Genomic DNA, 15793 nt, shown 5'->3' with positions numbered 1-15793 from the left:
CTCTCTCTCTCCTAGAAATAAATAAAACATTAAAAGAAAAAAAAAGAACAAAGATTGGTTCTTTGTTGCCCATGCACTTGGCTTACGAGCTTTCCCTCTCTGGCTTCTCTCTATTCTGGAAGGTAAATTTCTTCAAATGTATGTATTCTGTGACAAGGAAGAGAAAATGAAATAAGATAGGACAGAGTTAGGGCAAGGGTGGAGCGAGGGTGGTGCGATACATCATGCATGGTGTCTTTGTTCTTTCTTCTTTTCCTTTACCAAAAATAATTGCCCACATTGCAAGTTCTAAGCTTTGGGTTGTTTGGGCATGGTTTGGGTAGTGCTGTTGGTGGTGGTGGTGGCACTTGTCTGTTTTGTGTGTTTGTACCTTTTGTCTGACACTCTTGATTTCTCAAAGTCCACTAAAATTAGGTCTAATGGTTTTTCCTACCAGTCTTTGGACAAACTGTGGTCTATCCGAGATGCCATGTTTTCCCATCTGGAGTATGCATACTCCTGATGACACACTGAGCTCACCAAGAACAGGCAAAGTCAAGAGAAAAGTGAAGCATCTTTACTGAGGAATGTGAGATGAAATTATGATCAAATTAAAATGAAATACATCATGGATGAGATGGTAGAATGCCCATGAATTTTCAAAATCAGATGAGAGGTATTAGATGTTGCTTTTTCAGTAACTGTAAGGAACGTTCCTGGATTTCCAGGGGTGGTAACATTTCTAGCTAACATTTATTGAGTCTTTATTCTGGGTCACACTTCATTCATCTAATTGTCACACCAGTCCTGTGATCTACTTGGTATGATTTCCATTTCACAGATGAGTAGACCAAGTCTCAGAGAAATCAGATAAGTTGCCTAAACACACTAGTAAGTGGTAGAGTCTGATTTAATGCTAAATTGCCTCCTTGCTTATGCATTTTTTAAATTTGATTTTTAATTATGTAGCTCTGTGTACTCATTCATTTAAAAAACTCAAACCATACAATATTACACAAAATTTAAAAAGGGGAAAGTTTCAATCTTCCTCAGCCTTTTCTCTTCTATTTTGTTTCTTCTTCTTTCTTGTGGATTATCCTGGCAGTGACCTCTGTGGACCTTGACCGGGATCATCAAAGCGTAGACTCTAAGCTCTCTGCTGTGCTGCTCTATTGTTGGAAAGCCGAGAAGCACTCCCATAAATTTGCCAAGAGAACAATCTGCCCCATATTTAATTTAGAGCCTATTTAAATCAAATTCTCAGGGCGCCTGGGTGGCTCAGTCGGTTACACGACCGACTTCGGCTCAGGTCATGATCTCACGGTTCGTGGGTTCGAGCCCCGTGTCGGGCTCTGTGCTGACTGCCAGCTCAGAGCCTGGAGCCTGTTTCGGAGTCTGTGACTCCCTCTCTCTCTGACCCTCCCCTGCTCACGCTGTCTCTCTCTCTCTCTCAGAAATAAATAAAACATTAAAAAAAATTGTTTAAGTTAGAAATATAATACTCTAAAATATGTAATGGGCACATGTCAAGGATTTCTCTAATTCAGTAACAAGGGACACAGCAGGATGACAAAACTGGATCAAAGGAGGATATAAGAGACTGATACGTATTTATTCAGTTAAAAAAAATGCTGGAAAGAGATTGCTAATGTAGAATCAAAACTGATTAATCTCCTTCAGGGCTATAAAACCATAACTTGTGGAGTTCTCTTTTCTTCTGGACAAACATTTTTTGCGTCTCAAAGGAACAAAAACTAGTGGCAACTTACCAGCTTTCTACCAGTTGACATCTAACTTTACAGTCTAGGCTCTAATTAATAGTAACATTTAACACAAATTTACCTTTCCTTAGAACAGCTACCCAACAGCACTTTCTGCAGTGATGGAAATGTTCCTTATCTGTGCTGTTCAGTATGGCAGCCGCTAGCCTCTTGTAGCCATTGAGCTCTTGAAATGCGGTTAGAATAACTGAAGAACTGACTTTTTAAATTTTAGGGGCGCCTGGGTGGCTTAGCTGGTTAAGCGTCCGACTTTCGCTTAGGTCATGATCTCACGGTTCGTGGGTTCGAGCCCCGCGTCGGGCTCTGTGCTGACTGCCAGCTCAGAGCCTGGAGCCAATTTCAGAGTCTGTGTCTCCCTCTCTCTCTGACCCTCCCCTGCTCACGCTGTCTCTCTCTCTCTCCTAGAAGTAAATAAAACATTTAAAAAAATTTTTTTATTGAGTTATTTTTTTTATTGAAATATGGTTGACATAGACTATTAGACTAGTTTAAGGTGCACAATATATTGATTAGACAATTCTATACGTTACTCAATGCTCACAGTAGTCACTGTCATCATACAACATTATTACCATATTATTGACTATATTCCCTATGCTGTACTTTTCAACTCGGTGATGTATTTATTTTATATCTGGCAGTTTGCACATCTTTTCTCTTATGTATTTTGCCCATCCCCACCCCTACCTCCCCTCTGGCAAGCACCAGTTTGTTCTCTGTATTTTCTCTGTATTTAAGACTCTTTGGCTTTTTTTCTTTGTTCATTTGTGTTGTGTTTCAAATTTCATGTATAAGTGAAATTGTACAGTATTTGCCTTTCTCTACCTTATTTCACATAGCATAATACCCTCTAGGTCCATCTGTGTTGTTGCAAATGGTAAGATCTCATTCGTACCATTGTGTGTGTGTGTGTGTGTGTGTGTGATTCATATACGTATCTTCTTTATCCATTCATCTACTGATGGACACTTCTATCGATATATGGGTGCTTCCATATCTTGGTTATTGTAAGTAATACCGCAGTGAATATAATGGTGTATATAACTTTTCAAATTAGTGATTTTATTTCTTTGGGTAAATACTCAACAGGGGAATTACTGGATCATACAGTATTTCTGTTTTTAGTTTTTGGTAGAAACTCATGCTGCTTTTCACAAGGGTTGCACCAGTTTTCATTCCCACCAACAGTGCACAAGGGTTCCTTTTCCTCCACATCTTTGCCAACATTTATTGTTTCTTTTCTTTTTTGATGCTAGTCCTTCTGACAGGTGTGAGGCAATATCTCATTGTGGTTTTGATTTGCATGTCTCTGATGACTGGTGGTGTTGAGCATCCATTCATGTGGCTGTTGGCCATCTGTATGTCCTCTTTGAAAAATGTCTATTCAGGTCCTCTGCCCATTTTTGTCTCAGGGTTGTTTTTTGTTGTTGTTGTTGTTGTTGTTTTGTTTTGTTTTGTTTTTTGGTGTTGAGTTGTAGAAGTTCTTTATATATTTTAGATATTAATCCCTTATTAGATATATCATTTGCAAATAACTTCTCCGATTCAGTAGGTTGCCTTTTCATTTTGTTGATGATCTCCTTCACTGTACAAATTTATTTTTAATTCAGATTTAATTTTAATTCAGATTTAACTTTTAAAGGGCCATATGTGGCACTTGGCAACTATATTAGTGCAGATCTAGAGCGTCAAATGACCCTTAGGGGGCTCATTAGAACAGTGTGACTTTTCTCATGGCCATCTTTTTGCCTTCTTTCCAAATTTGGGTGCATTTTTCCTAACACTTTCATTTCTCCTACCCTTGCGTCCATCAATCTTATTTTACTTTTTTTGCTATGAGGAGCAGGAAGGGACTGGTCTGTTTCCAGACTGTTGCCCGCTGGTGGCTCCCATCCAGCTCTCAGACTGATGGCCCCTTTGAGAACAGAGCACGCAGTCATGCAGTCAGGACAGACGTACGTGCAGCTGTGGACTGAGAGAGCTGACGTGTTCTCCTGCGGAGCCGAGGAGTAAATGTCACGAGAAAAGCCCTTGAAAATGGTTCTCATCCCCTTTCTTCCTTGCAGACAGCCCAGAATGAACTGTCCTTAAATGCTGACTGTTAGTACTCTTAATGGGCGACAAAGGCTTCTGATAAAGAGACTCTAGGTTTTAACTGGTTATCAGTGAACTTCCGGAAGAGATCCCTCATAAAGAAAATAGACTGGTGTGACCTAAAAAAAAAAAAAAAGGAAATATGTGGTCTTGATGATAAAATGATCTGAGCAGGATTTGTATTGATTTATTTTAGATAAGCTATTTAGAAATGATTGAGATTTTTAAAAACTGGGATCCTTTCCTGGTCTCTGAGATACCTTGTTCAGAAGGGGACAGATACATTGATTGTGTCATAGAAAAATGCATTGCTTATATGTTTCTGGCTATGTCTGCCCATTTTTGCTTCTCTAAAATTTAAAGCCCCTCACTGATAAGTCCTAAGGACTTTACAATCCAGAGATGGAGTTAATGCCTCCAAAGAATCGGAATCTAAGCAGTTATGTTACATTTGGCTTGCTTTGTACTGAAACTGGCCTGCTAGTAGCTTGGAGCTCTGCCCTGGAGTTGCCACGAGCCTGTTTCTGAAAGGGGCTCAAGGCACAAGGTTCTGAATTTGGAATCACTTTGCCAGCCCTGGCAACTTGGGCAACTCAACTTCTTTAATCTTCCTGACTTTGTTGTTCCCTCAAATAACTGAAGCTTTTATTGGAGGGTCAAGTAAGTTTTGCCCTAAATCATTAGAGGGTCCAGAAAAGGAAAGTTAGAAAGGGAATTCTGAATGTTCTCAAATAGTCTTGAAATTTTACTTTTTTAATTGTTTTTAAGTCCCTTGTATTTAAAAAAAAAACTATAGAAACGTATATAATTTATATAAACCAGAATGCACATCGATTTTTTTTTAAATTTGTTTATGTCTTTATTATATTTTGAGAGAGAGAGACAGTGATCAAGCTGGGGAGGGGCAGAGAAGGAGGGACACACAGAATCTGAAGCAGGCTCCAGGGTCTGAGTTGTCAGCACAGAGCCCGATGCAGGGCTTCAACCCACAGACTGTGAGATCATAACCTGAGCCAAAGTCGGACATTTAACTGACTGAGCCACCCAGGCGCCTGTGCTTATTTTTAAGCTACCTGAAGACTAACTGGAAATGAGCTTATTGTCTCACTGCTATTGTTCAAAAGCTTTCTGAAGTGTACATTCACCTTCTTGCTTTGTTAATCACAGTAAACATGATGCATCATATGTTTCTTTTAATGCTATATACCATGCTATTCCTGTAACTCATCATTTTCCACATGAGTTCCACTGTAATTTACCCTTTTGGGTAAATGGTGACTGAGTCGAACATTGAGTAGTTTGAGTATCTCTCTTTGAACACATTAGGAGGCTGTTTTGCCCCTTTACTCTAACTTTGTGTTAGAGTCTCATTTTCTTTTTGTGTCCAGGGAAGGTTGATTGAGTGTTCACTGTGAGCCAACCACTGGGACAAATGCTTTAAGTGAATGGTCTCCTTATTGCTCCCAATAGTGAGTTAGTGCTTGTTTTCTCCTTAGTAAAGATGACCAAATTGAGACTCAGAAAAATTAAGTGACTTTCTCGAGGTGATTCAACTGGTACTTATTGAAACCGTAACTAAAACTAAGTTAAGCTCACAAGTCTTGACTTTCATTCCCAGCTCTGGATGCTACACAGTGAAATAGCTGTTTGACCTCTTCATGCATCTATATTTCTATTTGCAAAATGAGGATAACAATATCTCTCTTCCAGAGTTAGGGTACTGAGACGTCTAAGAAATGCTAACTACATGCAATGTGTTATTATTCTTATATGTTCATTAACTAGTGACTTCTCTAGTTTATTGGATTCTAATTAGTTGCTATGTCATGCTTGGATTATAGGTGGGAAACCTCACTATCCATTGTAGGGAACAACTTGGTATAAGACCTCCTGCCTTTGAATTTGACCCATTGTGGCCAAGTTTAATTTAATTAAATTCAGTTAAAGGTGGTCTGGCTAATCAATGGCCAACTCAGAGCTCAGAGCCTGTAGTAGGGGCCCCAATCTTGACATTCTTACTTGTTTTACAAAGTATGCAAATGTTCAGTAATCTAAATAATTTTCTTTAAAAGGTTTTTTTAATGTTTTATTTATTTCTGAGAGAGAGAGAGAGAGAAAGACAGCATGAGCAGGGAAGGGTCAGAGAGAGAGGGAGATAGAGAATCTGAAGAAGGCTCCAGGCTCTGAGCTGTCAGCACAGAGCCCGACATGGGGATCCCATCCACGAACCATGAGATCATGACCTGAGCCGAGGTCGGACACCCAACCAACTGAGCCATCCATACGCCCCTAAATAATTTCCTCATTTGTCTTTGATATGTTTTGTTTTAATCCGTTAAGGTGGGCTAGACAGAACAACTGATACGACTTTGAAGGAGCCAACAGTAAACATTTTGCCTTATGTCAACTTTTGGGTAATTTTTCTGAACACGTTACCTCTCCTGCATTATTATTTCCTTTCTAACTTTTGAGATGGTCCTCTTAATTTTGAATGGGATGTTTTATAATTTGAGATTCACTTTGTAACACAGAACAAAAGAAGAGCAAAATGAACTTAGTACAGATCAATTCTGTATTGGTCTTGTGTTCTTTGGAAACTAATGTGTATACAAGCAGAGAGAGAGCATTAAGAAATAACCTTGGCCCCCACAGTGGCCTTGCTAAGGTGACTTGTATTTTGAGGGACATTAACATTCAACATTTCAAGGAATTGTTTCACATAATATTGCTAATTAACTTTAAACGTTTTCTATAAAAAAAAACAAACCAAACCAAGCACCTTTCCTCATTCCAACAGTGGCTTCCTTAAGGAAAACTGCAGAGAAAGTGATTAAGTCACTTGGAGATGAACTTCCAGGAAGCTCTACTGAATATTCATGATGTTTTATTTTTAAATCTCTCTCAAATGGGATTCCATAGAGACATCATACTTCATCATCTAAGAAACAAATCACTTACACATAGCCACGGACATTATTAGAGAATACGATCCTCACCACATCCTCTCTCCAGTAAGCCAGATTTGAAGATAGGATAATAAAGTCTGCCCTCTCAGGTAACTTACAATTGGCTAGAGGACCCTGAAAGTTGCTACCTATAAAAACATTTGTAAAAGAAAAAAAAAGGAATGCCTAACTGGTTGGGTTGAAGGGAACCATTGCAAGCCAAGTCAGATTCTTTACTCTCGCCATCTCTTTGGCTCTTTTGCTGCATTTCTTTAAAGTACTTTTTAGCAAGTGAAACAAAAACCTAAACAAAGTCACAATACTAGCTACACTCTGAAGGCACGAATAAAAACTATTTGGTTCTCATTTTCCAACACCTGACCCCAGTGTCTGGGACATGCTGGCAATAAACAGAGAGGAGCAATGATTAAACACAAAACAAAAACACAAAACCCAGAAACGTTTAGCTTGGAATCCACCTCAGGGGGAGGTTAAATAAAATATATGGTCAAAGAAGTATTTCTCCAGTAAATCATACTTGTCACCATTATAAACTGGGTATTAAAAAATCCCACCTGTTTGTTTAGGACACAGCGATAGAGCCAAGTGAAGATAAACAAAACTGCCCATCTGTTTTCATTTAAAGAGATATTCAGCTTTCCATCTTAAATATGTAAGTCTTTTTAGAATGCAATTAACACATGTTTCTCCGGGCAAAGAAGTCCATAAGAGAAAATGTATGCCCCTTAACATGCCAACACAATGTGTAAAAAAGATAAATCATTAGAAGTTTTATTAACTTGACACTTTTTTCTTTCATGAGGGGAAGACTATCTTGATTGTTCTTGGTGAAAATAAAGGCAAGATCTGCTAATCATATTCCTTACTGAAGATGCCTCAGACCACTGAGGAGAACATGGGTCTTCTGGTAGAACTTTCCTTTTAATCTGACTGATACTGAAGGGCCGCATTGAATCGAAGGCTATTGTAGCTAAAGAATGTACACCAGACTTCTCCTTGGCCCATAAGATGCCTGCCACTGGTGGGCCTTGCGGGTTTCTTTCAATGTTTCTCCTCCTCTCAGCTCCGTGTACACTTCAGAACGCTGTGTGCCGTGGAGAAATAATATAAATAAATCAAGTAATAAAATGACCTTTCCCAAATCATGTTTTGGCCAGAAGATGCTTTTCACAGCTGTCTCTTTTCTCTAACTACAGATGCCAACAGCAGTGGGACTTTTACAGGCCCTACTAGGAGTTTGACATTGAGTTGAATTCGGTTTTGGGGAAGCTAAGTTCAGCATGATTCCTTTTGACATTACTGGCCAATTGAAAATATATACTTCCAATGAAACAGGGCCTTGGAATTAGCTTCTGAAGAGAAGAAGGTTGTTCTGGGAGAATGACCTTGAGAAAAGATACTGAGAGGGATTATTTCTTTATTTCTTCTATCTTTTTATTTGCTTGTCAAGATAGTGGATTGTGTTGTCTTGGGAATTATTGACTGGAGTGACATGTAAATAAGAAAATGGCCTGAGGAGTGGCATGCAAGTCTTCCTTTCCTGCTGTGCTTTTGCTCAGAAATGAGACAGTTCTCTGTTCACTAGGAGAGAAGATATAGCTACTTAGGGGTTCATTTTCTACAGTAGCAGTGTTTTGTGGACTATATGACAGACCACACTGTCAATACAGTCTAATCCACATGTCAAACAACATTTCCAATCTCTTTCCAAGATATGGCCTATCCATGTTGATTATCAGAAAGGTCAGAATTCATAAAAACACCTAAATAGGAAACAGGATTGGCTGGGTTGTAAAGGATGACAGAGAGATTCTAGAGGGAAATTGACACTTTTTTTTTTTTTAAACTACGGGGGCGCCTGGGTGGCTACGTCAGTTAAGCAGTGGACTTCACCTCAGGTCATGATCTAATGGTTCGTGAGTTTGAGCCTCATGTCAGGCACTGTGCTGACAGCTCAGATCCTGGAGCCTGCTTCAGATTCTGTGTCTCCTTCTCTCTCTGCCCTTCCCTGCTCACACTCTGTCTCTCAAAAATAGATAAACATTAAAAAAATTAAAATTTTGAATTTTCTAATTTAGTTTTACAGGGCTGTTGTATGACATAAAGAACACAAGAAGACGTAGTTTCATTTCTCTGAAAGCTATAGGTTCTCTCTTTTAAAGCACCTCTAGAATGTTCCTCTTCCTTTGCACTCCTGGTCACATTAAGATCTTTTGGAAAAGGGTAGGAAATAAAACCATGGCTAAAAAACAAAGGAGGAAAGAATATGAAATGGGAAAAAGGCAATATCTTTCACAAATGGTATTAGGAAAACTGCACAGCTCTGTGCAAAAGAATGAAGTGGACTGCTCTCTTGTACCACACACAAAAATATTAAAGGGGGCTCTTTGAGTGTAAAGGAGAGATTGAAGTGACGGTATAGAGGTAGGAAACACAAAACAGTAAAAAAGAATATTTCTGTAAAAAATCAGTCAAGGAACTCACAAAATAAAAGGATATAAAACATGACACTATCTAAGATGTGGGGAGGACAGGAATAATGAATGGGTTCAAACTGAGATGACCATCAACTTAATCTAGACTGCTATATATAGAAGAGTTTATATACATATACACACCCAATGGTAACCACAAATCAAAAACCACTAATCAATATATAAAGAATAAAGAGAAAGAAATCCAAATGTATTACTGAAGAAAACCAGAAAATCATGAAAGATAAGAAAGGATCAAAGAAAATATCCAGAAAAAAACACAGAATAAGTAATAAATTGGCAATAAATACAGACCTATCAATAATTACTTTAAATGTAAATAGACTAAATCCTCCAATCAAAAGACATAGGTGTCAGAATGGATAAAAAAAAAACAAGACTCTTCTGTATGCTGCCTACAAGAGACTCATTTTAGACCTAAAGACACCTGCAGGTTGAAAGTGAGGGGATGAAGAAATGTCTACCATGCAAATGAATGTCAAAAGAAAACCAGAGTAGCAATATTTTTAACAGACAACAGAGACTTTGAAACAAAGACTGTAACAAGAGACAAAGAAGGACACTATATGATAATAAAGGGGACAATCCAACGAGAAGATATAACAATAAAATATTTATGTATCCATCTTGGGAGAACCCAAATATGCAAAACAGTTAATAACAAACATAAAGGAATTAATTATTAATAATACAATAAGAGTAGGGGAATCTTAACACCCCATTTACTTTAATGGACGGATTATCTAAACAGAAAATCAATGAGGAAACAATGGCTTTGAGTGACACAGTGGACCAGATGGATTTAACAGATACTCAGGACATTCCATCCTGTAACAGCAGAATACACACTCTTTTCAAGCGTACATGGAACATTCTCCAGAATAGATTACGTATTAGGCCACAAAACAGGACTCAACAATTTCAAAAAGATCAGAGTCATACCATGCATCTTTTTTGACCACAAAAACTATGAAACTTGGAGGCAACCAAAGGAACAAACTCTGGAAAGGCCACAAATACATAGAGGTTAAAAAACATGCTACTGAACAATGAAAGGGTCAACCAGGAAATAAAAGAAGAAATTAAAAAACACATGGAAATGAATGAAAATGAAAACACAAGAGTTCAAAATTTTGGGGATACAGCAAAAGTGGTTCTAAGAAGGATGTTAATAGCAATACAGGCCTACCTCAAGAAGAAAGAAAAATCTCAAATAAACAACGTAACCGTAGACCTAAAAGAGCTAGAAAAAGCAGAACACTTTTGCTGCTAAAACCAGCAGAAGGAAGGAAATAATAAGGATTAGAGCAGAAATAAATGACATAGAACCTAAAAGACATACACACAAACAAACAAACAAACAAAAACACAACAAAAAACAATAGAACAGATCAGTGAAACAAGGAACTGGTTTTTTGGGAAAAGAATCAATTAAATTGATTTTCAAGAAAAGAAGAGAAAGGACTCAAATAAATAAAATTACAAATGAGAGAAGAGAATAGCAACAAAAACCACAGAAATACAATTTTAATAGAATATTATGAAAAACTATATGCCAACAAATTGCACAACCTAGAAGAAATGGATAAGTTCCTAGAAACATATACCCTACCAAAACTGAAACAGAAAAAAGAAAATTTGAACAGACCAATTACCAGAAAAGAAATTGAATCAGCAATAAAAAAAAACTTCCAGCAAACAAAAGTCCAGGACCAGATGGTTTCACAGGCAAATTCTGTCAAATATTTAAAGAAGGCTTAGTACTTCTTCTCAAACTATTCCAAGGATTAAAAAAGAGGGGCACCTGGGTGGCTCAGTTGGTTGAGTGTCCGACTTCAGCTGAGGTCATAATCTTGGGGTTAGTGAGTTCGAGCCCTACTTCAGGATGTCTGCTGTCAGCACAGAGCCTGCTTCAGATCCTGTCTCCCACTCTCTCTTCCCCTCCCTTGCTTGTGTGTACATGCCCTCTCTCTCTCAAAAATAATTTTAAAAAAAGTAAGAAAGGAAAACTTCCAAATTCATCTTATGGAGCCAACATTACCCTAATACCAAAACCAGATAAAACACCACAAAAAAAAAAAAAAAAAAAAAACTACAGGAGCGCCTGGATGGCTCAGTCAGTTACATCTGACTTTGGCTCAGGTCATGATCTCAGAGTTCATGAGTTCCAGCCCCGTGTTAGGCTCGGTGCTGACAGCTCAGAGCCTGGAGCCAGCTTCAGATTCTGTGTGTGTGTCTCTCTCTGCCCCTCCCCTGCTCATGCTCTGTCTCTCTCAAATAAACATTTAAAAACTTTTTTTAAAAGAGAGAACTACAGGCCAATATCTCTGATGAACATAGAACAAAACATCCTTGGGGCACCTGGGTGGCTAAATTGGGTAAGCATCTGACTTTAGCTTAGGTCATGATCTCACAGCTCATGGGTTTGAGCCCCACGGCAGGCTCTTGTGCTGACAGCTCAGAGCCTAGAGGCTGCCTCGGATTCTGTGTCTCCCTCTCTCTGCTCCTCCACTGCTTGCATTCCATCTGTCTCTCAAAAATAAATAAACATTAATTTTTTTTTGAAAAAAGAACAAAAATCGTCAACATAATACAAACTGAACCCAACAATATGTTTAAGAAAATCACTCACCATGATCAAGTGGGACTTATTCCCGAGTTGCAAGAGTGGTTCAATATTCACAAATCAATCAACGTGATGGATGATGCCAATAAGAAAAAGGATAAGAACCATATGATTATTTCAGTAGATGCAGAAAAAGTGTTTGACGAAATATAACATCCATTCATGATAAAATCCCTCAACAAAGTAAGTTTGGAGGGAACGTACCTCTACATAATAAAGGCCTTATATGTAAAACACACAGCTGGGGCCACTGGATGGCTCAGCTGGTTGAGGATCAAACTCTTGGTTTCAACTCAGGTCATGATCTCATGGGTCATGGGATTGAGCCCCACATTGGGTTATGTGCTGACAGGGCAGAGCCTACCTGGGATTCTCTCTCTCTCTCTCTCTCTCTCCCTCTCCCTCCTCCCCTCCCCCACTCATGCTCTCTCTTTCTCTCTCAAAGTAAACAAACATAAAAAGAAAGAAAGAAAGAAAGAAAAACCCACAGCTAACTTTATCTTTAGTGGAGAAAAACAGAGGTTTTCTCCTAAGGTCAGGAATAAGACAAGGCTGCTCACTCTTACCACTTTTCTTCAACATAGTACTGGAAGTCCTAGCCACAATTATCAGACAACAAAAAGAAATAAAAGACAAACAGAAATAAAAGGCATCCAGATTGGTAAAGAACAAGTAGAACTTTCACTATTTGCAGAGGACATGATACTGCATATAGAAAACCTGACTCCATCAAAAACCTGCTAGAACTGATAAACAAATTAAGTAAAGTCATAGGATACAAAATCAATCTACAGAAATCTGTTGCATTTCTATACACCTAGAATGGAGCAGCAGAAAGGGAAAATAAGAAAACAAATCAATTTACAATTGTACCGAAAATAATAAGAAACCTAACCAAATAGGTCAAAGACCTGTACTCCGAAAACTATAAAAAACTGATGAAAAAAAATGATGACACAAAGAAATGGGGACATTCCATACTCATGGATTGGAAGAACAAATATTGTTAAAAGGCCACACTACCCAAAGCAACCTACATAGTTAATGCAATCCCTATCAAACTACCAATAGCACTTTTCACAGAATTAGAACAAACAGTCCTGACATTTGTATGGAACCCCAGAGGCCCCAAATAGCCAAAGCAATCTTGAAAAAGAAAAGCAGAGCTAGAAGCATCATAAATTTAGACTTTAAGTTATATTACAAAGCTGTAGTAATCAAAACAGTATTGTACTGGCACAAAAACAGATACATAGATCAATGGAATAAAACAGAAAATCCAGAAATATACCCACAGTTATATTGGCCAATTAATATTTGGTAAAGCAGAAAATAATATCCAATGGGTGAAAGACAGTCTCTTCAACAAATGGTGTGGGGAAAACTGGACAGCTGTCTGCAAAAGAATGAAGTGGACTACTCTCTTACACCATACACAAAAATAAACTCAAAATGTATTAAAGACCTAAATGTGAGACCTGAAACCATAAAAACCCTAAGAAAGCGTATACTCGGTAATTTCTCTGACGTCAGCCATAGCAACTTTTTTCTAGATAAGTCCCCCGAGGCAAGGGAAATAAAAGCACAAATAAGCTATTGGAACTATGGCAAATTAAAAACCTCTGCACAGTGAAGGAAACAAAACTAGAAAGCAACCTACAAAATGGGAGAAGATATTTGCAAATGACATATCCAACAAAGGGTTTTAATTCAAAATATATAAAGAACTTATAAAACCTAACACCCAAAAAGCAAATAATCCAGTTTAAAAATGGGCAAAAGACATGAACAGACATTTCTCCAAGAGAAGACATACAGATGGCCAACAGACTCATGGAAAGATGCTCAATATCACTCATCATTAGAGAAATGAAAATCAAAACCACAATGGGCTATCACCTCATACTGGTCAAAATGTCTAAAACCACAAACACAAGAAACAACAAATGTTGGTGAGGATGTGGAGAAAAAGGAACTCCCTCATGCACTGTTAGTGGGGTTGTAAACTGGTGCAGCCATTGTGAAAAACAGTTAAAAATAGAACAACCCTATGAGCCAGCAATTGTGCTAATAAGCATTACCCCCAAATGTAAACACACTAACTCAAAGAAATAGATACACCTCTACGTTTATTGCATCATTACAAGAGCCAAACTATGGAAGCAACCCAAATGTCGATCACTTAATGAATGGATAAAGAAGATGTGTCATATATTTACAATGGAATATTATTCAGCCACAAAAAGAATAGAATCTTGCCATTTGCAACAACATGGATTATGCTAGAAAGTACAAGGCTAATTGAAGTAAGTCAGTCAGTGAAAGACAAATAACACATGATTTCACTCATATGTGGAATTTAAGAAACAAAACACATGAGCAAAGAAAAAAAAAGAGAAACAAAGAGACAAACCAAGAAACAGACTCTTGACTCTTGAGAACAATCTGAAGGTTTCCAGAGGGAGGGAAGTGGGGGGATGGGTGAAATTAGGCGATAGGGATTAAGGAATGTGTTTGTTGTGATGAGCCCCAGGTGATTAAAATAAAAACCTTAAAAAAATAAATCAGTGACGACTATGTCTTGTGTCTTGACATAGGCAAAGATTTTATTTAATAAAAATGATTACCTGTCATGGGGCGCCTGGGTGGCTCAGTCGGTTGAGCGTCTGACTTTGGCTCAGGTCATGATCTCATGGTTTGTGGGTTCGGGCCCCGCGTCGGGCTCTATGCTGACAGCTAGCTCAGAGCCTGGAGCCTCTTTCAGATTCTGTGTCTCCCTCTCTCTCTGACCCTCCCCTGTCCGTGCTCTCTCTCTCTCTCTCTCTCAGAAATAAATAAAAAACATTAAAAAAAAATGATTACCTGTCATTAAACAGACTGATCTTCTGGTTAAGCTCCAGGTTGAACTCTAAATTTGCCAATATCCAATGATTTTGAAAGTACAAAAATGGGAATTTCATGTGGCTCAGGGTAATAGGCAAGATTGTGATTTTGGCTAAATATGTCTTCAGAGGCTTCCAAGTCCAGAGGACTTGAACCATGGCCCGTTATGTTGAATCTATAAAGACTCAGAGGTACTGTGTTTTCCTCTTGTATTATGGTGATGTGCAGTTCACACAAAGGTCACAATTATAGATTCAGCACAACACTCTACTGAGTGTTTGGATTGCAACAGGAGAATCAAAACCTTGACCCAAAGATCTACAACTCCAACAGCTATACTTTAAACACATTATTGTGTAAATGCAGATGGCATTTTATGGCATAATGTATTATTGAAGCTGGAATCAACCTTAAGCATTATTTATACAACCCCATTCATTTCAAACACAAGAAATGTGAAATCCAGACATATCAGAAGCCTCAGGACCAGACCCTCATATGGTGGCTGATATTCCAAGGTTTCCTGCCACACCATTCCGCCAATTTTGTGGACTGTTCCTCTTTCCTCCCTCAACTCACAGACTTTGCCTCTAGCCAACAGAGGGGGTAGGGGGAAGGAAGAGGGAGAGAGAAAGTGGAGCCTATCTTTTTTTAGGTGGCAATGAATACTTTCTATATCTAGATAGTAAACGAAACCCTTGCTACAAGCTTCCCCACAAACCCCAGATCTCTTAGAAACATTCGAAAACATGCTTAAAATGAATCTGAACATAGTTGTACTCCAAAGCCAGAAAGGAATTCCCAATGGGTCAGACATTGTGAGGAATCCCCAGAAGGTAAAAATGAAGTAAAAGCAGAATGGGGAGTAAAACCAAAGCCCAACAGATGCCTGGGAAAGTCCATTTACACTCTTCCCAGTTCCAAATATTGTCTACCTCTCTGCCAAATCCACATCCCAGCCCCCTCCCT

General features: G+C 38.4%; 1 protein-coding gene across 3 annotated transcripts in view; it reads right to left on the bottom strand.

Moving 5' to 3' along the window:
• Window positions 1–15793, bottom strand: part of LOC144228446 (uncharacterized) — a 402465-nt gene that overhangs the window by 187199 nt on the left and 199473 nt on the right. The window contains exon 3 of one of the 3 annotated variants that reach the window (XM_077760263.1): window positions 3229–3973. The exons of the other annotated variants lie outside the window; for them this stretch is intronic. Coding sequence (XP_077616389.1) covers window positions 3871–3973 — 103 coding nt within the window. The 3' untranslated portion in view covers window positions 3229–3870. Of the gene's footprint in view, window positions 1–3228; window positions 3974–15793 lie in introns of those variants that run through there. 3 annotated transcript variants of the gene reach the window in all.

The sequence above is a fragment of the Crocuta crocuta genome, unplaced genomic scaffold (assembly GCF_008692635.1).
Source record: "Crocuta crocuta isolate KB4526 unplaced genomic scaffold, BGI_CrCroc_1.0 scaffold213, whole genome shotgun sequence".
Lineage (NCBI taxonomy): Eukaryota > Metazoa > Chordata > Mammalia > Carnivora > Hyaenidae > Crocuta > Crocuta crocuta.
This window is presented reverse-complemented; position numbering and strand designations above follow the sequence as displayed.